Source organism: Ochotona curzoniae, unplaced genomic scaffold, assembly GCF_017591425.1.
Source record: "Ochotona curzoniae isolate NIBS_2020 unplaced genomic scaffold, NIBS_Ocur_1.0 patch81, whole genome shotgun sequence".
Classification (NCBI taxonomy): domain Eukaryota; kingdom Metazoa; phylum Chordata; class Mammalia; order Lagomorpha; family Ochotonidae; genus Ochotona; species Ochotona curzoniae.
This window is the reverse complement of record NW_024467063.1, coordinates 83,660-105,757: the sequence shown is the minus strand read 5'-3', so window position 1 is coordinate 105,757 and position 22,098 is coordinate 83,660. Positions and strand designations below refer to the sequence as shown.

Sequence of the window (22,098 nt, the reverse complement as noted above, 5' to 3'; positions counted from 1 at the left end):
TTTTTTAATTGAAAGGCAGATATACAGAGAGGAGAGACAGAGAGGAAGATCTTCCGTCCGATGATTCACTCCCCAAGTGGCCTCAATGGTTGGAGCTGAGCCAATCCAAAGCCAGGAGCCAGGAGCTTCTTCTGGGTCTCCCACGTAGGTTCAGGGTTCCAAAGCTTTGGGCTGTCCCCTACTGCTTTCCCAGGCCACAAGCAGTGGATGGGAAGCGAGGCTGCTGGGATTAGAACCGGCACCCATATGGGATGCCGGCGTATTCAAGGTGAGGATTTTAGCCACTAGGCTGTAGCGCTGGGCCCAGCTAACTCTTACCTCTTCCCTAAAATATGTGCTTTCTCCTTTCTCACTCTTTCCAACACTGTTTCAGCAAGATTTTTGCTTAAATTTATATTCAATATTTATAAAATTATATTTATAAACAGATTTGTCACAACTAAAATCAAGTATTATGGTCAGTCCTCTGTATCCATGGCTATTTCATCTGTATATTCAACTGTCTATATTGAACAGATTTTCTGTTACAATTATGCCCTAAATAATATAACAGCCATTCACATGACATGTATAGTGTCAGGTGTTCTAAGTAGTCTGGAGATGATTTAAGGTATACAGGAGAGGAATGGGCACTGTGCTTATTGGTTAAGATGTCCACATCCTCTATGGGAATAGCTGGGTTTGATTCCGGCTCCTGCTCTTAACTGCAGCTTTCTGACCGTGTAGACCCCAGGAAGCGGCAGGCGATGAATGACCCATGTAGATGTGTTCGTGCCACCACATGGCAGACCTGGATTTCATTCCCAGCTTTGGCTCCAGGCCAGCTGTGAGCATCTGGGGAGGGAGCAAGCAGATGAGAACCATCTTTTCTGTCTCTCTGCCTTTCAAATAAAATAAATTTGAAAATAAAGCCTACAGGACTGCAGAAGTGACATGCAGCAACTATGCCATTTCATAAGAGGCTTGAGCATCCGTAGGGTTTGGTGCTTCTGAAACCTGGAAGCAATGCCCTCGCTTGCTAAGTGTTCTACTTGCTGATGCCCGATTTATCTCTAAACTCTACAGGGTCTATGTGTCTCTGTAGATGCGGCCCTAGGCTGACACCAGGCGTGCTTTCCCTGGACACTCGCTGGGGAGCGACTGCCTGTGTCTGCCCTGCCTGCAAGGGCTTCCTCCCTGACACCTGCCCCTGCCGGCTCGTGCTCAGGAGGCTCTCTCCCTTGCTTGCTTCTTTATTTAGGCTTCCACACCTGATCCTCATCTCATTTTATTATTGGTCTTCCTTGGGTCTTCATCCCCTGGGTTAACTTCCACCTGGAATGCTGACTCTTGTGGCCCAGGACAGCGCTTTGATGACCTCCTCCCCTCCACTCTCTCTAGGCTCTTCCTTTATTATTTGGATGTTGGATTTCGTGGACTGAACTTCTAATTTTCTCTTCCACATTCCACTCACCATCTCTGTCTTATGTTCTGTGGAAGAGAGGCTCAATTTCATCTTCTAGTCCCTCAGTTAATCACTATTCCTACTCCAAAGCTCTTCCCTTTTCTCTGAATGTCCCAAGTGCAGAGTCCTGGATACAGATCTTATCCAAGAAGACACATATCGCAGATCTTCTTAAGTTCATTTCATCCTGTTTTGTGTACTTCCTCTCTTCTGCTGTCTTGGCCTCTCATGTTCAAGGTTCTCCTTAGCTTCTGGGGCATCTGCAGGTAGAGAAGCTAAAAACAGGATGCAGTGCAGTCTTGTCTGTACACGCAGCAGGGTCTGTCAATCTAGGGGCTCCTAGCCACCCTGTCAGAGGACCCCTAATGGGACTTTCCTCTCAGGGGGTCAGTTTCCTTACAGGGGAAATTATCCCATTTCCCAGGGGAGTCTGGTCATGGGAGGGATCTTTCAAATGTTATCCCTGTGGCCTTGGTCTCCATTGCCCAACTCCTCAAATCCCCAACCTTAAACAGCAGTCTCCGCCAAGGTCAGGCAGAGCAGTCACCCAGGAGAGGGGAGGAGACTGGGGAACTTCCACCGATCCTCATGTTTGCAGACGTACTCAACCCCCATCCTGAAAGGTATTCATTGCTTCTAATTTCTCAGCCTGATTTTGGCGGGACTTCCCTACTGCAGAACTGAGTTTTGCCTTTCTCCGGCCTTGTCAGCTTCCACTTTCCCATCTGTCTTTCACTCATTAGTTTACATCTCATTCTTGACCTTTTTAATAATTGGTGCCTTTGATCTTCTTCTCTGTCTCTCCTCTCTGTATATCCGCCTTTCCAATAAAAATAAAAATAAATCTTAAATAAAAAGTAATTGGTGCCTTTTTGGCAGGACTGGCGCCATGGCTCAATTGGCTAACCCTCCATTTCTACATGCTAGGATCCCATGTGGGTACTGATTTATGTGCTGGCTGCTCTACTTCCCATCCAGCTCCCTGCTTGTGGCCTGGGAAAGCATGGAGGATGGCCCACAGCCTTGAGGCCCTGCACCCGCATGGGAGATCTGGTGGAGACTCAGGTTCCTGGCTCATGGCTTCAGATCAGCTTAGCTCTGCCCAGTGTGGCTATAAGGGGAGTGAACCAGCAGATGGAAGATGTTTCTCTCTGTCTCTCCTTCTCTCTGTGAAGGCTACCTTTCCAATAAAAATAAATAACTTTAAAAAAATAGCTTGTACCTTTTCATCCTTTGTTATTATTTTAGTAAAGATTCAGGAAGGAGTGAAAATGTATATTCAACCTGCCATTTTTTTAATCATGACTTTTAGCTTTTATCTTTGAAAAATTGTTTCTTTGAGCTAAACTTGCGGTTGTGGGATCAGTATTTTTACATCTTTACTTTTAATTTTTTACCTTCATTTAACAAACATTTATTAGACACCTACAACATGTTGGACACTTTACTGGGCAGTGATGGCACATGGAAACGGACAAGAACAGTGATCATGATCTTAGAGAGGTCAGGGTCAAAGGTCACTCCAACATCCCTGAGACTTCCCGCAAGAAGCTCATAGGCCCTGGCTTTGGATTGGCTCAGCTATGGCATTTGCAACTAGCAGCGGATCGAAGATCTTTCTGTCTCTCGTTCTCTTTATAGATCTGCCTTTCCAACAGATTTAAATAAAATCTTAAAAAAACAGAAAATGCTGCTGCGGAATCACTAAACTCAATAGCCAGTGGACAGCAAGTACTAAAAAAAGTATGTGCTATTTTTGTAGCTGTGAATTACTAAGTTACTTCACAATTTTGAAAAGAGTAACAAATACTTTTAATGCAAATGAACATAAATTTTATTGCAGAATTCCTAGCTGCTTTAAGACAGCACAGAGAACCACTGGCTCTGAGTGGAGAAGATTGTGCCCAGTGAGGCTTCCTTGAAGGTGGGTATGTGTGTTCTTGCTCAGGCAGCAGCAAACAGGTAACGTGCTGTGCGGGAAGTAAGGCTTAGGGGCCGAGGCTGGACTGTGTCCCAGAGGCAGTGAGGAACCACTGTGCTTTACGTCATGAGAATGCTGTGATCAGATTTGTGTTTTAGAAATCTAACTTGATGGCTTATAGGATGGATTAGAAGACAGAGGGAGAGGTGAAGCTACTGTGTCATTTTCAGCCAAAACCAACCATGTCCTGAAGACAGGAAGACTGAGGGACAGACTGAGGGAGGTTCAACCAACGGGAGCCATCTGTGGCTGTCATTGTTCTCCCAACTTCTGGACACACAGGTCAGTGCGTTTCTGAAGGGAGGCATTGCCATGAGCCCTATTATATGTTGCCAGTGGAACAGAAAAGGACTGGCACCGCTTTGGGATGGCAGCCTTTTAGAGCCAGGCTGTGAGGTGTCCCAGTCCTTTCCACCTTGCTGGTGATCACGAAGTCACATTCGGAGCTGACATCCTTGTCAGAGGCCCTAGGGGGACTACAATCAGCAGAGTGCTCCTGTGGACTGAAGCAAGAACAAGAAATCTGTTGTTGAGGTTTTGAGATGCTGGGACATGCGGGAGTAATCAGTTACCCCAGCATATGTAGCCTACCTTGACTAACACAGGGTTAAATTGAATATTGTGGTGCTTATATTGTCAGATATTCCTTTGAGTGTCAAGTAAAACTTCCTTTTAGGGCCCGCATTGTGGCACGGTGTGTAGAGCCATCGTCTGCCATGTTGGCACCCCATCTGGGTGCCAGTTGGTGTCCCAGCTGCTCTACTCCCCATCCAGCTTCCTGCAGACTGGGACAACAGCAGAGGATGGCTCAAGTGTTTGGGCCCCTGCATTCATATAAGAGACCAGGAAGAAGCTCCTGGTTGCCTCCTTCAGCTTCGCACAGCCTTGCAGAGTAAATCGGTGGATGGCAGATCTCTCTCTCTTCTCTCATCTCCCTCTAACTCTGCCTTTCTAAATAAATAAATCTTTAAAAAGGTCTGCTTTTAAATGTTTCACTGTTAGCAGGGATGAATATAATGTGGCGTCTACTACTCATACTTTCCCCCGCGGAGCTTTTCTAGGCAAATCCTTTACTCACCTGTGCACCGAGGTCTTGCTAATATTCAAATATTCTCACATGAAATTTGTGTACATTATACCCTTTGTCCTTTGTCCAACTGGCCTGACAGTACTAATGTAACTTAGAGGCTTTGCTGACTAAACTGACACATGCTATATATCCTTCAAACCATTTCACACAGTTTCTTCCCCCTCCTATGAGGACATGAAACACATCATTTTTTTGTTTCCCAAGTGAGGAAATACGTGTTCCCCAAGGTGAAGTCACCAGGCTGTGTCAGTCCCAGGAGCTCTAGATAGATCCCGGTGCCACCACTGGCTAAGTTTTATTTTTTACTTTCTAATTACTTCTTTATTTTGAAAAAAAAAAAAATCAGAGTTATAGTGCAGGAGAGGGAAAGAGGAGACAGAGAAGTTTACTTCCCAGATGGTTACAATGGCCGGCACTGGGTCAGGCAGAAGCCAGGAGCCAGGAGCTTCTTCTGGGTCTTCCACATGGGTGGCAGGGGCCCAAGCACTAAGGCCACCTTATGCTGCTTTATCCAGGTCATTAGCAAGGAGTTGGATTGGAAGTGGAATAGCTGGACATTAACCGGTGCCCATATGGCATGCCAGCACTGCGGACACTGGCTTTAACTGCTAGACCACAGAAATCCCTGGCTAATTTTAACCTCTGCACTAATCGTCTCACTCTTGGGGGGACACCATCATCCAATTTGGTTTTCTCAGATTCCTACTTTTTTCTCAAATCTTTCCCTAGTTAATGGCTTTTCACTTCTGTTTTTAAATGAAACTGTTGGATATAACTTTACAATAGAATGCTACTGTCTGTACCTACAATGTCAGGATGCACTTAAATAGAATGATGGACTTACGACTGCTTATGAAGGATTATACTGTTGTAATACCATGGGGAAATTTCAGTGGGGGGAAGGAAATTTGGGGAGAGGGTAAGGAAAATCCCAGGAGCCTATGGAATTGTACCATAACATTTCAAATAAAATAGAAGAAGGGGAAAAAAAGTATAGAAAAATCTGAGGGGAGAAGAGAAAGAAAGAAAAAAGACACAGAGATATACAAACACTCAGAGAAGAGAGAGACAATACCCTATCTAGGCCTCCCACAGGGGTGTCAGAAACCCAACCACCTGAGGTATTAATTGCCTCCCACCGGCAGCATCCCATTTCTGCACTGGCAGGAAGCTGGATTCAGGAGTCACATGTGGGCACTGAACCAAGGGATTCTGATCTGGGACACCACCTCCTAACCAGTGGTTAAATGGCTAGGTTAACCACTCCCCAACCAAGTTACTTCTCAATTTTTATTAACTGACTGTACTTTACAACTTGAAAACACAGCCTCAAAAATCCCTCATTCTTTGTTACTGAGATTGAAGGTACTCGCTGTCTTCTGATTTTTGCTGACTCTCACAGCACTAGGGGCCCCTTGTTCTCTCCAACCTTCCCCAGCCCCTATTTCTGGTTCAAAGGTGGGATTTTCCACTCTGTCAAACCACAATCTGCCCTGTCTACCTGTCCTCATTGTCTGTTACTCCCTTACACCTTCAAGCTTCCCCTTCCTCTAGCAGATCTCAAATCCGATGTTTGGCCTTGAGCTCACACCTAGGTTCTGTTGCACCTGCCCATGTATATATCCCACAGACCAAACTCAAACTATACTTTCCCAGAAAAAGCAGCCTCCTCCTTTGGCTTTTCTATTTCTTTCAATGATTGCATTCTTATCTCAACTTGTTGATAACCCTGACATTATCTGTGACTCAGCCTTTCTCTTCCATGCCCAAGGCCATCCGATTAATTACCAATCCCACTGATTTTACCCTAAAAGACTTGCATCCTTCTTTCATATCACCACTAGGACCCAAACGGATGATATCCAAACTCCTCCTAAGATTTGGAAGTCTACATGATGTGACCTCTTCTTCCTCCCCTACAGAACTGGGACGTGCTGGTCTAGTTAGGGTCTGACATCCCAGGTTATGGCAGGGAATGGGCAGAGGAAGCAATTATGAAGTTCATTAGCAAATAAGATCAAAGGGCAGATGGGGTGGCAGGTCCAAATGCTATGCAAATATAGTACCAAGTTCATCTTTGGAAAGTACAAGCAAGGTGGTCAAGGTTCAGCCACATGCAGATCCATGGAACTGGGAGGACAGCAGCAGAGTGGCTGTGAGGTCAAGGCAGAGCAGTGACAATGAGGACGTGTGGCAGTGGCCGCAAGGCCCTGACTGTCTCCTTACTGGTGGGCCCATAGGACAAAAGTACACGTGAATATGGGTGATCAGTGCTGGTCTGGAAGTGCAAGATGGTTTTCAGCCAGAAGCCCTGGCTTAAATGTTTGACATCACCAGCTTATGCTGGGGCCAGACTCTGGCCCTTTCATTCTCTGGCCTCACCCACTCAGAGCTAAAGTACTCTTTCAGAATCATGCAATTCTTTCTTATCCAAAGTGCTGTAATAACATCTTCCTCTGAACTTCTTTATCACTTCTCTGAATTACCTAGTCTGACACTTTAATCTTACATCCCTACCAAAATAATCAGTGTGTACCAGCTGCATGTCAAATGGGTAGCCATGAGAGTTTTAACACGGCATCTGTCCTTAGGCCTCTTAAAATACAGGTGTGGTGAAGAGAGGCACTCTCGTGCCCTATTATTGTTTATATCCTGTTGTTAGGAGACAGCAAAATAGACATAAGGTGGGGAAAGTTGGGGGATACTGGAGCGCTAGGATTTCAGAGGGCCAGAGAGCTGGGCAGGATTCTGATGGCCAGAGAAGCTGGAAATATGAGACAAAGAACTGGGTGTATGTTTAGGAGGCAGCAGGTGTGGCATGAAGCAAACAGACCGGAAGAGCGGGTTATGAAGTATGTTTAATTGACTAATTATACAAACACTCATTAATTCTTTTTTTTTTTTTTTCCGCAATGAAAAGAATCTTCCTTTTTTGAATATCAAGGAAGCAAAAGTCCATGCTTTCCATGGCTTGGGCAGGTTTTAAATTAAAAAAGCAAAAACAAACAACAACAACAAAAAACCAGAAAAAGCTTTTTAAATGGAGTTTCTTCATCTTCTTAAGGACTTGCTAAAACACCAGTAGTTCTGGGTGTTTCCAGCAGAATATGGTGTTCCCTGCCACAAGAAAGGCAGATTGGTCAAGACAATGGGACCAGTGGCCAATGGAAAGATGGAAAAACACATAAGCTACTGCTTCTCGCTGAATTCTCCCTGCCTGGGAGGTCACAGATGGTTCTGGACCAACCACTGATCTACAGGAGAGGTTTCCCAGATGTTTCAATTATAGACTCTTGTAATGGCTACCTCAGAGGGTAAGCTGTTTGGCTTGATGCCATGGAGGCACACTGTCCCTGAGGCACACGCTCTGATTAGCAACTGACACCAAGTGCAGATCTGGAAGGGTTCACAAGCTGTCACCATGGCTGACTCATTCCCCCAACTCACCGTGACACTGCACTACAGCCAGCCACCTCGGGCTGATGAAGGGCCCAGGCAATGTCAGTCATTGCGGTGACAACACAAGGTGCCTCAGCCAATTTAGGGGAAACAAGGATCACAGTTTTCTGTATGAGCTGTGGATGGGTGGATTCCCTCGCAAGCCCAGGGAAGTGCTTTTCTTGAGCAATTATGATACCCTCTAATGGCTTCTGCTCCAAAAGTCCAATGCCCCCAAAAGGTTCCCTTTGTGGGAAAGTGTTCTTAATGCTGGGGAGGACTGGGGAGCACTGCCATTGCCTGAACAGCAGCTTCCATATGGGCACTGGTTTGAGTCCTGGTTGTGACGCTTCTGATCCAGCTCCCTGCCAGTGCTCCTGAAAAAGCAGCAGCTGATGGCCCAATTCCTGGGGCGCCTGTGCCCATGTGAAAGACCCAGAAGAAGCTTTAGGCTCCTGGCTTCAGTCTGGCTCAGCCCCAGCCTCAGCCCCAGCTATTGTAGCCATCTGGGGAGTGAACCAACTGAGGGAAAATTTGTCTTGTCCTTCTTTCTTTATAACTCTCTCAAATAAAAATCAGTAACTAAGTAAATCTTTTCTAAAAATTACTAAAAAAATGTTAAAGATGAGTCAGCATTGCGGTATACTGTATAAAGCTGCTGTCCATGGCACCAGCAGCCCATGTGCTTCATATACACAGAAGCAGTTCCAGTCATGGTGGCTCCAACTCTGATCCAGTTGTGAGATAATGTCTCTGGGAAAGCAACAGAAGATGGCCTAAGTCCTTGGGTCCCTGTAACTATGCTCAAGAAGCTCCTGGCCTGGGAGCAGTCCAACTCCAACAATTACATCCTTTTTAGGAGTGAAATAGCATATGAAAGATCTCTGCCTCTCCCCCATCTCTCTTTGGAAACTCTGCCTTTCAAAATAAATAAATAAATAAATAAATAAATATACAAACAAATAAATCCTTTTTAAAAAGTTAAGGATGATGATAGATCAAGATAGATCTGGGAGCCGAGTCAGACAGTGGAGTGACCGAGCAGTGGGACACTGTGAGAGATGCTAAGATCCACTTGCTGACCATACGAGCCAGGTCTGATACCATCTGATGGAACCAACTGTAGCATATTCTATAGCTTCTGTTGCTTTTCTGATACACAGAAAAGCCCTGAAGAATAAAGTCATGTATAATGAATAGAGCAGGCAGGAAGAAGGTGACCAGTGTTTGGAAACTGGCATTGATTGTTTTTAAAAGACTACATGGCATGTTAGAGATGCGCATTCTTTGATTTAAACTAAACTGGGGGAATCTTGAACATTTTGGTGACTTTTAGATCTTTCAGGATGCAGTAATTCCTGCAAGAAGGCACACAGTCTGTAATGAAAAGATAGAATCCGGCTCAAGGTTAGAGGGCATGGGTGTATTTTACAGCACATGGAGTTTCATCATCTGGATTCAGTACAAGAAGCCTTCAAGATGGTGGTACCTTGCATCATGGTACGGCCAAGGTAGATGCAGTACAGGCGGGCAACATCTAAGAGTTAAATTAAACCTGGCCGCTGGCAAATTAATACCCACCACCAAGTGAACGCCTACTTGTAAAAACTGCACAGTCAATCTAATGGCGGAAGAGGCTGTTTGCTGGGACTTCCCCAGGATGAGCATGGTGAGGCCCACACTCTGGCAAACGGGGATGTCTGATCAGTCTAGTGCCAGAGAACAATGTCCAGGGGTCAGTAATTCACCCTTCTCATCTTGACAGTTTCAGTTTGGACAATTTATCAGAATTACAATTCATGTTTAAGATGAAGTCACCTAAAAACTGATTTCAGTGAAGTAAATCAAGCTGTGGTTCCATTAAAGATAATTCTCAGTATTTCATCTTCCAACTTTCTTAGGATGAAAGTGAATGTGCTCCTAGGGTCTGCTGGCTACATAATCAGGGTTTTGGTGTGCTGCACGGCCTCGTCTCTCTGTTCTCAGTTTATCATAAGCAGCTAAGGAAATACTTGAACGGCTCTTAAAATGGATAATCAGGTCAATGGAATTAAGACTTTGGAAATCAGGACTTTATCCTATGACAACGAAAAAGCTGCTGCCGTATTCAGCCAAGGAGGAAAGATCTAAATCTGTTCTGGAATGTCTATGAGCAAGAGGGAAATAAGAGGACTTTAAGCCCCAAATAATGAAATTCCTTCCAGCTTTAGCTCACTAGGAGGTGGGAGGGTCTTCAAAAAGATCATGGAAAATGCAGGTTATACAAAAACTGTGCATAGATTAAAAAAATTTTTTTTTGCCTAAAACCACTGGAATGTTGATATTAAAATAAGAGCTAATTCTTGTTTACCTAATAAGTTAGACACAACTACATTATCTTGGTAGGGTCACTAGAATTCCTGAACTCATGCTAAGGCTTTCTGTGAGAAAACACAGCCCCAGGAAGTTGTGAGTGTGGGTCACGGGACGTGCTTTCTTCTATAGGAATAGCCCTCTGGGAGTCGGGCCTTGCCCTCTGGGGCTGGCACAACGTGGTTCAACAACCTACACAGGGAACCACTGTCTAGGCAGGGCTTAACACTATGGTGATCCTGTAACAACCTGGCCATTTTATATCCATAAAATAACAGCCTGTGCTTCCCACTAGCTGTTCCTTACGTTTCTTCTTTTCTTCTTTTCTTCCTGCAAGGACAGCTGTGGTAAATTTCTAGCCAAAGGCACGTCGGTGGTTTCTAAGTGTAGCAAGTCTAACAGCCTCTGACTACATCCCGGCCAACAGCAACTTTTCTTCCTTTCTTTTACTCTTTGGAAAAGGAGAGATGGAAAGAGCTCTGCCTTCCATTGGTTTACTTCCCAAACACCCACGATCACTGGGTCTGGGCCAGGACGAAGCTTGGAACTGGTGACCCAGCTTGGGTCTCTCCCGCAGGTGGCAGGAAGCCTTCTCCTACTATTTCCCAGGAGGTGTCTTAGCAGGAAAACTGGGATCTGCGACAGAGCTGGGATTGAAATGCAAACACCTAGTGATAGATGTGGTGTCTTAATTGGCATTTTATTAGTTTATCACCTCATTTATTCTTAAAATTTGCTTATTTGAAAGAGAGTGATACAGAAAGTGAGAGAGAGAGATATATATGAATGAGGATCTTGTTTGTACTGTCTCATTCCTCAAATGTCTTCAACAGCCAGGGTTGAGTTCCATCCAGGTCTCCTACTCCGGTGGCAGGAACCCAAATTCTGCTGCCTCCCAGACACACTGGTAGGAAGCTGGATTGAAAATAGAGGAAGATTCCATCTCGGGCACTCCCACCCGACTAGCATTTTAAATGCCAGAAAGCAGTTAAAATGGGCCTGAGATTTCACACTTCATACTTATTTTTAAATTCTATTTTCCATGAACTTTTATACTTCTATAAATAATCTGTGCTAGGAGAGGTCTAAGGATGGCAATCTGACAGAGAATTTTCTTTTTTTCCTTAATTTTTTTTATTATTATAAAAAGAACAGATTTTGTCCATTCTGTAGGTACAGTTACAAGAAGAGATGCTATGCAGCTGCATTTGCCTTGGATTTTATTTAAGACTGAGAACACATCAATGGTCCCTACCCAAGGTCTTAATCCCAGCCTCCACTTTGGCACTGCCCCTGCCAATAAACAGCCTTCTAACAAGCAGATATAGAAGGGTAGGAGCTTAGGAGTTTTTACACTGAGTCCTGGGCTCTTTAGATCTGGAGAAGAACTCCTTCTATTGGACTGCCTAGAGAGATCAGCTTTAGTATATGCTACTTCTAGTTACATAACACTTCCTTGGTACATCAGGACAAAATAAATACCTCTGTACATATCCATGACAAACATAGCTTTCATATACAGAGAAGCAGGCTTTTATCTGGGGAGATATAAGAAAAATGGAGTCTAGTACTGTGGCATAGTAGGTGAAGCTCCTAGCTACAGTGCCAGCATTGAAATGGGTGCTGGCTTGAGTCTCGCTGCTCCACTTTTGATCCAGCTCCCTGCTAATACACCTGAGAAAACAGCAGAAGATGGCCCAAGTGCTTGGGTCCCTGCACCCACATGGGAGAGAGGGATGAAATTCCAGGCTCCTGGCTTTGGCCTGGCCCAGCCATTTAGGAAATGAACCTGTAGGTGGAAGTCTTTGTCTTTGCAACCCTGTCTGCCAAATCAACCTTTAGAGAAAAATAATATTAAAAATAAAAATGGACACCTACTGTTAGATATAAACATGTAGGATGGCAATGGAGAGGGAGTTGGTGTTGTCTAAGAGAAAAAATGAAATGAGGTCTGGAGGTGGGTGCCTGGCCCAGCAGTTAGAATGCGTGTTCCATATCGAAGTGTCTGCATTTGATCAGTGCCTCTGCTCCTGACCCTGGCAGCTGGGCTCTTGCACCACATCGGAGATCTGGACTGAGTTCCAGGCCCCTGGCTTCAGTCCACGGGGAGCAGGGCAGGTGCAGGGAAAGTATGTGCCTTTGGGGAGTGGACCTGCAGAGGGCAGCTTTTTTTTCTCTCTTTCTATCCCTCTGCCTCTCAAATAAATAAAAGGAGGTTTGTTCAGTCTTATCAGAAATGGGATGTGCAACTGTGAGAAATCAATAAAAATACATGCCTCTGGAAAACTTCCACAGTAAAAAAGTTAAAATAGTGATCTTTTAAAAAATACTTCCCAGGGCCTGGCGTGGTGGCGCAATGTTCAACTGCCACCTGTGATGCTGGCATTCCATATGAGCACCAATTCCAGTCCCAACTCTCCAAGTCCAACCTAGCTTCCTACTAATGTACCTGGAAAAGCAGTGGAGATGGCCCAGGTGCTTGGCTCCTTGCACCCACATGGGAGACCTGGAAGAAGCTCCAAGCTCCTGACTTTGGCCTAGTCCAGCCTGGGAAGTGAATCAGTGAATGGAGAACTCTGTGTCTCTGCCTTTCAAATAACTGAAGCAAATATTAAAAAAAATAATAATAAACAAAAACAAAATCCTTCCCAGCAAATGAGTCTCAGAGGTCGCCAAATGTTGGTGAACTAAGACCACTGGATTACTATTAGTAGCAAACTAAAGAAATGAACTTATAAGAGATTTGAACAGTGGTTCAATGGGATTCTTGTTGGGGTCTAGACCCTACAGAGAGCGCGGAAATTGGGAGTATCACAGAGAAGGAATCTTTCCTGTTCTGCGGAGAGCCTGAGGGATGTCTGCCACTCTCCTATAACTGTCTGAAGCAGCTTCCAAGAAGGAACACCCAGAGAAGGTTCTAGAGCACAGCAGAGCCAATTGTTAGCTCCGGCTGGTTATGACCCCTCCATCCAAGTTTCAGGTGTCTCTCAAATCCACAGGGAAGGGCAGCACCCAGCTCTCGGTCCCATGCGTGGAAGTAGGATGACAGTATTACATTTTTATCTCTAGGGAAAGAAGGACTTTCCCGCCATCATAGGTGGGGCTAAGGCTTTGGTCATGCTGCTTCCTTTCTCTGGACCCTATAGGATCTCCTACCAATGGAGATAGGCAGCTCTGTTCTTAAGGCTTGTCTATTAGTTGAGTGGTCCATAGTACTTCCAATGGCTGCATCCTTAGCCTCAGCGTGCCCCTCACCAAGAAGCTTCCTAAGCAGTGGAAAAGCAGCAGCCTGGCTTCCCACAGGGGAACACATACATTTTAACTGTAGGCTCCGAGAGATAGGTACCTGCTACTGCTTGTTTTCATCTTTTAATCTGTAACTAGTGATGGAAACTTCAGCCAGGCCCATAGGGAAGGGTGGTGGCTGCAAACTGCCACTTGCCTATATCTGGGGCTGCCTGAGTATTAAAAAAAAAAAAAAAATCCACCTTCTGCCAGAGATGGGAGGAAATCTTCCCATTCCAACAAATCTGCAAGAGTGAAAGATACATCTGATTCTTCAGAGCATCATGGAACACGCTGGGAACAATATGGTTTCTTTTCCGCAAGCACTCATGGCATTTGCCAAAATGGGAGTAAGTGTTTGTGAGAAAATAAGAGGCAGGACAACATTGTACCCTAGGTTTGGGAACTGCCAGGGACCCTGTTGTCTCCCCAAGTATGTGGTTGCTGGTTTGGGGTCCATGTACTCCAGAGAAAAAAGATATAAATTTGCAGAAAACAAGAGGTAGGAGCCCGACACAATAGCCTAGTGACTAAACCCTTGCCTTGCACACACCAGATCCCATATGGGTGCCGATTCATGTCCTGGCTGCTCCACTTCCCATCCAGCTCCTGGCTTGTGGCCTGAAAAAGCAATAGAGGACCCTGCACCCGCATGGGAGACCTGGAAGAAACTCCTGGCTCTTGGGTTTGGATCGGTGAAGCTCTGACCATTGTGGCCATGTGAGGAGTGAACCAGTGAATGGATGATGTTTCTCTATGTCTCTCCTCTCTCTGTATATCTGACTTTGCAATTAAAAATAAATAAATCCTTTTTTTATTATTATTTTTTCATTGGAAAGGCAGATATACAGAGAAGAGAGACAGAAAGGAAGATCTTCCGTCCGATGATTCACTCCCCAAGTGAGCGCAACGGCCGCTGCTATGCCGATCCCAAGCCAGGAGCCTCTTCTGGGTCTCCCACGCAAGTGCAGGGTCCCAAAGCTTTGGGCCGTCCTCGACTGCTTTCCCGGGCCACAGGCAGGGAGCTGGAAGGGAAGTGGGGCTGCTGGGATTAGAACCGGCGCCCATATGGGATCCCGGGCGTGCAAGGTGAGGACCTTAACCACTTGCGCCACTGCGCCGGGCCCAAAAATAAATAAATCCTTTAAAAAAACACATGAAAACAAGAGGGAGCATGAAGAAGCAGCTACATGCTGAGGAACCACATACTAGGAAAAGGAAAGAAGGTTCATTCTAGCAGAGGAGGAGTGGGGCAGGTCTAGGAAAGCTCAGAGCCAATGCTACTGTTGTGAAGTTTCTCTTACAGGGTTAGGAGTATTTTGGTGGGGAGAAATGAATTTGGAGTAGCTGGCGCAAGAGGCACTTCCTGGGCAATGACAAAGCAAGTGACAGCGCTGCACAGGCAGGCTGGGGTCACACGGCAACATGCCTTGGGTGCTAGCCTGTTTGAGGAAGCCAACTCGAGTTGCATTATGACAGATAGGTGGATCACAGGGAGGTGGCTATGGACACTCCCATAAAAGCCCAATGAGAGTGGTAGTTACGCAGCTGAACACATAGGCAAAAGCTCCTGTGCATTTTATTATGTGAATATGTCAGCTCAAAACAGCAGTTAAAATTTTTTTAAAGCCCTGGGGAGATAGTGCTAGCCTGTCCCAGCGTGTGGGGGATGAGACAGTCAGGAGCAGAAAGGCACAAGGGAAAACCTTTCCCCTGAGGGTCCTTCCCCAGGCACCTCCTCTGCTGCTCTCTGATGACGCAAAGGTCTAATCTCAGAGGATCTTGGTACTGAAGGACAACGCAGGAGATGTGGTTGCTGCCTCTGAAGTAGAAGGAAATCAAGGACCAGAGGGACCAGCACTCTGTCCGGGCTCACAGCTGTTCAGAGGTAGACCTAGGTTTGTACGCCAGCTCAGACTCAACGCAAGCTTAGATCACATCGCTGCTGCTGCACAGCATCTCTTGCCTATGTGTTCAGCTGCGTAACTACCACTCCCTTGGGCTTTTCCGGGAGTGGCCACAGCCACCTCCCTGTGATCCACCTGAGTGACAGCCAGGAGGAAATTAGAAAGAATGTTAAGACAGAGGTTGTAATGTGGATTTCTAAGTGTTGATGACACACTGGACTGGTGTCAAGGCAGGTCAATAAACAACACACGAGAGAGCTTCACAAAATTCATGGAAAAACCATGCATGACTTTCAAGTTGTTCTTACATCCACGTAAACTTATGTTTTAATTCCATGCTTATATGAACGTTTTGAAGTTCCCTTGTTTATTATCCTAACTCTGAGAAGGTAAAGTGTACACACAAGAAAAATCCAGCAAAATAGTAAGAGTGCTACCTCTGAATAGGTAAATTACAAATGAGTTTTGTGGGACTACAATACCCATTGTTTGTGTAGAAGACAAGGCTGGAGACAACTGATCTAACAATTGCAACTAACAATGTATGCATAGGCTGATTTGGGCGACGGATTGTGCTGGACCCTGTGTTGGCATACACACAAGAATCAGGTCTGGGATCACCTTAGATGAAGTTTCTCTGGGAATTCCCCCAACAGAACCACAGGTTCCATGGTCTGACCATGGAGTGCACGTGTCAGACCTGGGCCTCCTCGGTGGCTTGGATGGAGCAATGGACAGTATATTCAGAAACACATGGAGGATACAGCAGTAAACTGGAGCCTGCAGAGGACACTTGGGACCATAACAGAGGACGGAGAACAGAAGAAATTGATCAGCTACCCTAGCCAAGTGTTGGCAGTGAATATCCGGGGAAAAGGAGCCTCTTAGGTGGACTACGTCAGCCAGTGGAGTCTGGAGAGATTTCATCATGATTGGAGCAGAAAGGTAGGCAGCAATGCAGAACTACTGAACTGTCAAAACCACTTGAGCAGGACCCTCGGAGAATGCCCCATGTCGGGGACCCTAGGACAGTCGGAAGGCTGGGTGTAGCTTCTCCCCTTATCTCTCTCCTCCCCCCAGACATAGGAAAGAAAGAAGAGAATGTGAAAACAATGGTCTTACCCACTTTCCTCTAGCCCTTGACCCTTCACACCTAATATAATATGCAAAAATGTATACAATTCATAAAAAAACAAATGAGTTTTGTGTACTCTATTTTCTATTAAACAGTGAAAAGGTATTAGTTGTGTTTTTTTTTTTTAATCCAGGAGATTTCTATCACCACCAAGACTTTCTCATAAGTTGCAACTGAGCTTGGTCTGCTTGTTTTATGAAAAGCAAACACTCCGAGAGCCAAAAAAAGAAGAAGAAAAATGAATCACCAGGTAAATATTGATCTGTTGCTAAGTGAACAAGAGACATATCCCATTGGAGTAAAGTTTTCCTTGAGACATTAAAAGATTCACTTATCCTTGGGGAAATTACCTTCAGACAGATTTTAACACTGCTGGGGCGCGAGTGAGGAGGAGAGGAGGAAATATCCCATCCTCCTCACATGCTTCCATGTCCAACTTCCCCCTCCTTTTCTTCCTGCTTCTGCAGAGCAAGGAGGGTATGTTCATGTTCCTATCCTCCTTGAGGTCAGGTTAACAGACGCCTGCAGTCAGGGTCCCCCAGCTTGCTGTAAACAGGCTGACTGGACTTTGCTGCCCAGGAGAGCACTGGTGAAGACAGAACACACGCTTCTCCTGCCCAGGGAAAAATCCCGAGTCCCAGGAGAAACACTCCTAGCCATAACAGACCCATTTCCTGCCTTCAACTCCAAACACAGGAGGTTATTCCAGAAATGTGACATCAAGGGAGTGAAGGAACATTAAGGGACTGTGGCTTGCAACAGGGCGATCAAAATAGAAACAGGCATATTCAGGAGTGTGAGGTCCCTGCAGGTGGGAGCGGGGACACCTGGCTGATGGCTCCTGGCCTGGCCGGGCTCTTCTGCCTCTGCTCACTCCTCTGCAGGCAGCCATCCTGAAGGAGATCCTGAGGTAGGTCCCAGGGAGAAGGAGGCAGCCACCTCTGGAACCACACCACAGTTTGTGTTTGCTTTCCTACCCTGATGCTCCCCCTTTCCTTATCCCTAAAGTGGGGAGGAAGAGTGAAATCGAACAGCCTGGTTATCAAGAGGATTAAATGGCATCATGCCCGTGAGAGGTACTCAGCAATTTTACTAAACAGAGAATAATGTGAAAATATTTTGGTGATGGGCCCCATGAATGCAGAATATACTTATTCCTAAAGAATTAGGATCTGAATCAGAAATAAGAGGCAAATGAAAAGACGGAGGTAAAACAAATGAACCTTTCTGCCCTGATGTGTTATGTTGAAGTCAAGAATGTTAGGGTGCTTGGAATTTTAGCTGCTCGTCCTGAAATCACAGAAACAGGTCTTGGAAGCAAACAGTTGCTGGAGAACCTCACCTTCAAACCTGAGCTAATTCTGAAGCAAACATCAGTTTTGCTTTTAACCTAGGTGATCCTTCACTCCCATCTCCCCCACCTTGCTAATTCAGGCTTTGCCAGGAGAGAGCATGGCAACTGTCAGATGGCCACAGGGCTCCCTACTGATGCTGCCTGCTCAGGTTGGCGCAACATTTCTACCAAATCTAATGAGATGACACCAGGAATGCGCTTTCCTACCAAGAGGAGCACGTGGACCTCTTCAACAGAGGGCATGCGGTAGCAGGTTGGCACCTTAGGTTCATTGAGAAAGTGTGCCGTGGTGGGGTGGGGAGGGAAGGAGAAATGAGAAATTGGTGTGTCTGGGCTGTTTTTAAGAAAAGGTAAGAAGAGGTAAAAACTTCCATCATTAGCTTTTTAAAATAGTTTGAACAATTAAGACGGAAAATACCTTACATGAATTTTTCTGGAGCTGGGACAGTAACGGCTTTTCTGTGGTTGCCTCCCTCTAATTAGTCAGGAATCAATATCGGGTGCAAATTTGCACTCATCTGCGCAAACACTTGCAGGGTTTTAAATTCTTTGGTTTTCAAGAAATTCTCTACAATGAGATGTCGCAGGAAGTGGGACTAGTTGTCCCACTCAGACTGAAAGGGGACACCAACGGCACTAGCCAGTCCAAATTACCATGCAAAGCAAACAACGGAAATTCAAATATTAAAAACGCTGGACAATGCACACTTTAGTGTATTAGGAACAGCACATCCTGATTGTAGAGCCTTCTGGGATGTGAAGCCCCCTCAGCAGGGGCAGTTCCAAATCCCCTATTACGACTGTGTGTTATTCACAGCACTCCACCAGTCTCCTTACTCAGGGTCACAACACCACTATCGTAGCGTCTGTGCATGAACACCCAGCAGGTGAGAGGTAGTTGCCAGGTTAAAACAAGGTGCTTCTGCTGCTCTCTCTGGCAGGGTTCCTAGGAAGTCAGCTAGTTGTGTGCTGCTCTACAAGCAGCTGCAATCCTGTGCGACTGCATGCAGAACACAGTAACCCAATGTGAGGCAGCAATGCCAGAAAGGGAGGGGCGGGGGATGGGGTATAGAATGCTCTGGACGTAAGGTTTAACACAAGTCCCGTAAAGACACAGTGAATGAGAAGGCATTGGCAAGGACACACTTAACACCTCATTGATTGGAAACAGACTGGGCAGATCCTCTTAGTTTTAAACTGTGGTTTCCTATACCAGAAGCAGAGCCTGCCCCTGTCACCTCCAAAACCCAAACCTGGGCTTCTACAGGGAAACTTGGTTTTCTTGGAAGGAAAGTTCTCTTTTTAAGTTCTTTCTACCAAAAAAAAAAAAAAAAAAAAGTTCTACTAGTTCATTCTTGGTACATTTTCAATACAGTAGATGAAGACAACCCAATTACAGGTCTGGGCTTTCTGGCTTATTGATTATTTTGAGTAAGGATGATTCTATGTTAGAACTGGCAACAGGGCATTTGCTAAAGGGCCAGAATATTGTCCCAGTTTTCTCTATCTACCTTGAAATGACTGCTGCTTGCTGCAAAGTCCTTGTCATGGATGATGACACCACCCTGTGGAGGAAGGGATGTTTCCAGGCAACAAAAATCTGATTCTCCTACCCTCCTGGATTCAAATACTAGATTGCTATCAAGACTGTGGCTGTTTCAACACCAATGACACTACTTTCCATCGATGCCTAAAAGGCATGGTATAAGAAGATCCTTCCAAGAACATCCCATAAAGCCAAGCAGCAGATCAGCAGGTGGGTAAATAAGGGCATGAGGTTTACTCACTCTTTGGTCAAAAGAGGACAGGACTTCAGCAGAAAGCGTGACAGCCCTGAGTCCTGAAAGTAGAGGTCAGGTGGAGCTGTGGGGCTCTTCAGATTCAAACAGCGGACAATCACGTACAGAACAGCAGCTACCGCAGCCAGCTTCACCCCATCAAACACAGCCGGGAGCTCCGGCGTCTCCAGCATGGCGTTCATCTTGCTCTGGGGAGCAGAGGCACAGGTGGGTTTACAAGCACACAATGGATTTACAAGCACACAGCATTACAGAGGCATGTGTGATAAGAGGCAGAAAGGCATGTCATGGTCCAGGTGTGTCCACAGGGTCTACCCAGGCAGACGCTGTCCACACCTTAGCACTATCAACGGACTGGCAACAACTCAACTCCCAAACATATGGTCCTGAGCATTAATACAATTTGTAAGGTTTCTTTTCTTTTTGTAAATTTCATTAACATGATCAAAATAAGCAAGCTGCAAAACCATGAAGATGGTGACATTCAGAAAGTAGGAATAATAAGACTGGTCAGAGATAGGAGCAGCACTGGGGTGGTACTACCGTTTCTGGTAACAAGCTACCTTGAATCTCTCTGTAGGCTTAACCTGCACCTGGTGTACCAGGTGTGTGTTAAGCGTTGTGTTTATAGTCCCAGATGAGAATATGAGATGGGGTTGCTAAGCCACCAGGTACAGCTGGCCCCACCTCTCTTTTCATAGTAAGTTGAGATACAGCATTCTCCACCTGTTCCACAGAAGCACAGCTGCCCCAGTCCAGTTTAGATTCAGCCCAGGCTGAAGTATCCTGGCTCCTGGGTAGCAGGCAATATGAAAGGCAGTTTTGCCACTTATTTATTTTTATTTCCATAGAAGGTATATAACTTAGTGACAAGTCCAAAATTAGGCCAAAGTAGGTCAAAATTTAAAATTGGGGAACAGAAAATGTTTAGATAATGATGACTTTTTCTGACTCTTCTAATCTTTCATCTTGTGAAGTAGCTTTACCTTGTATGCAGAATATACACATGCCCCCCCATCCAACACATAAAGCCAAATATGAACAACAATAGTAAAGCAATGGCAACAAGAATCCAGTGTTTCCCTTGCTGTTTTGCAGAAAAACAGAATGTCAGCTGCTACCTTAAAAATCAGGAAAACCACAAGCTGACAAAAAAAGGAGAAAATGGCAATTCTCACAGCCATCGTAACTATGGCAACAGCTTTCCTTGGGATGGTTTCAAGTAGCCTTGGCAGAAAACAGTCATCATGAGAACTTGGTTGCCAATGCTAGAGACAGAACGAGTAGGGCAAAATAATCTCCCAAAAACGTGTTCAGGTACAGTCAACTGAACTCTCCTGACACAAACAGCACATCCAGAAAGGACTCAGAAACCTTTTTCTAAACTCAATAGTAGCTCTGGCAAATACAGGCCCCAAACATACGGTAAACAAGCTTGGCAGAGGTTCTCAACCTAGGCAGGGAAGGGAATCCAAGACTGTAACTGGTCCTTCACCATCAGGGAGAGAAAATAATCTTTAAAAACTCACCTGGTGCAATTTTGAGTGAAGGTTAGGCCTCAGAAACATTAAACGAGAAGATGAATTTTTTCAAATGTAACTTTTAGTGACATTTCACCTTACTTTCGGGAAAAGTCCTAGGAAGTTTGCCTAGAAACCTCTAAAATGTGATTCTTAACTTGGGGTCTATGGGCCTCCTACAGGATTCTAGAGTCCAGAAAACCTCTGAAATCACATGCCAAAGTCTGTGCATGTGTAATAGTTTTCTACGGAGGTGGTAAAGGTCAAAGGGACCTATGTCCCAAAAATGTCAATAGCATTGCACAAAAAGATGATCTTCGGGTTTAACTTGCAGCTCTAATCCCTCACCCAGTCACAGCCTGGCCACCTTGCAAGCAAGATGGAAGTTAAACAAATATCCAAGATGCAGATACTTAAGAGAGTAAGTCTAGTAAAGTGAAGGATCAAAACCAAAATCCATCAGAAACTCCAAAGTTTCTCTGATGAAATGAAAGTTTCTCTGATGAATATGGACTTGATGCATAGTAATACAATAGTAGGTCGTTTCACTGGTCTCATTCTTGGTTGACAATAGGCTTCCAGGACTTAAAAATTAAAACTCCCTTCCCTTCCTCCTTCTGCCCACTGCTTATTAATAGAAGAGGAGGCAGAAAGGAGACACAAAATTAGCCTTGGTCATACATACCTATATGTCACTTGGTCCTTTTTCCTTGAACAGTTGTGGGAGTTCAGTTGGTCAGGTCAGATCTTAGTCAAATTAACCTAAAAGCTGAAAAGATTGCATGGTGAGTTT

General features: G+C 45.2%; 1 protein-coding gene and 1 pseudogene across 3 annotated transcripts in view; both read right to left on the bottom strand.

The window, feature by feature from the left end:
* LOC121168261 (monoacylglycerol lipase ABHD2) overlaps positions 1-22,098 on the bottom strand; it is a 101,814-nt gene that overhangs the window by 57,494 nt on the left and 22,222 nt on the right. For all 3 annotated transcript variants that reach the window (XM_040998182.1, XM_040998184.1, XM_040998183.1), the window contains exons 2-3: positions 21,991-22,074; positions 19,774-19,973 (exon numbers count right to left, since the gene is read on the bottom strand). In XM_040998182.1, coding sequence (XP_040854116.1) covers positions 19,774-19,967 — 194 coding nt within the window. In that variant the 5' untranslated portion in view covers positions 19,968-19,973; positions 21,991-22,074. The remainder of the gene's footprint in view (positions 1-19,773; positions 19,974-21,990; positions 22,075-22,098) is intronic.
* Positions 9,109-10,972, bottom strand: LOC121168262 (annotated as a pseudogene).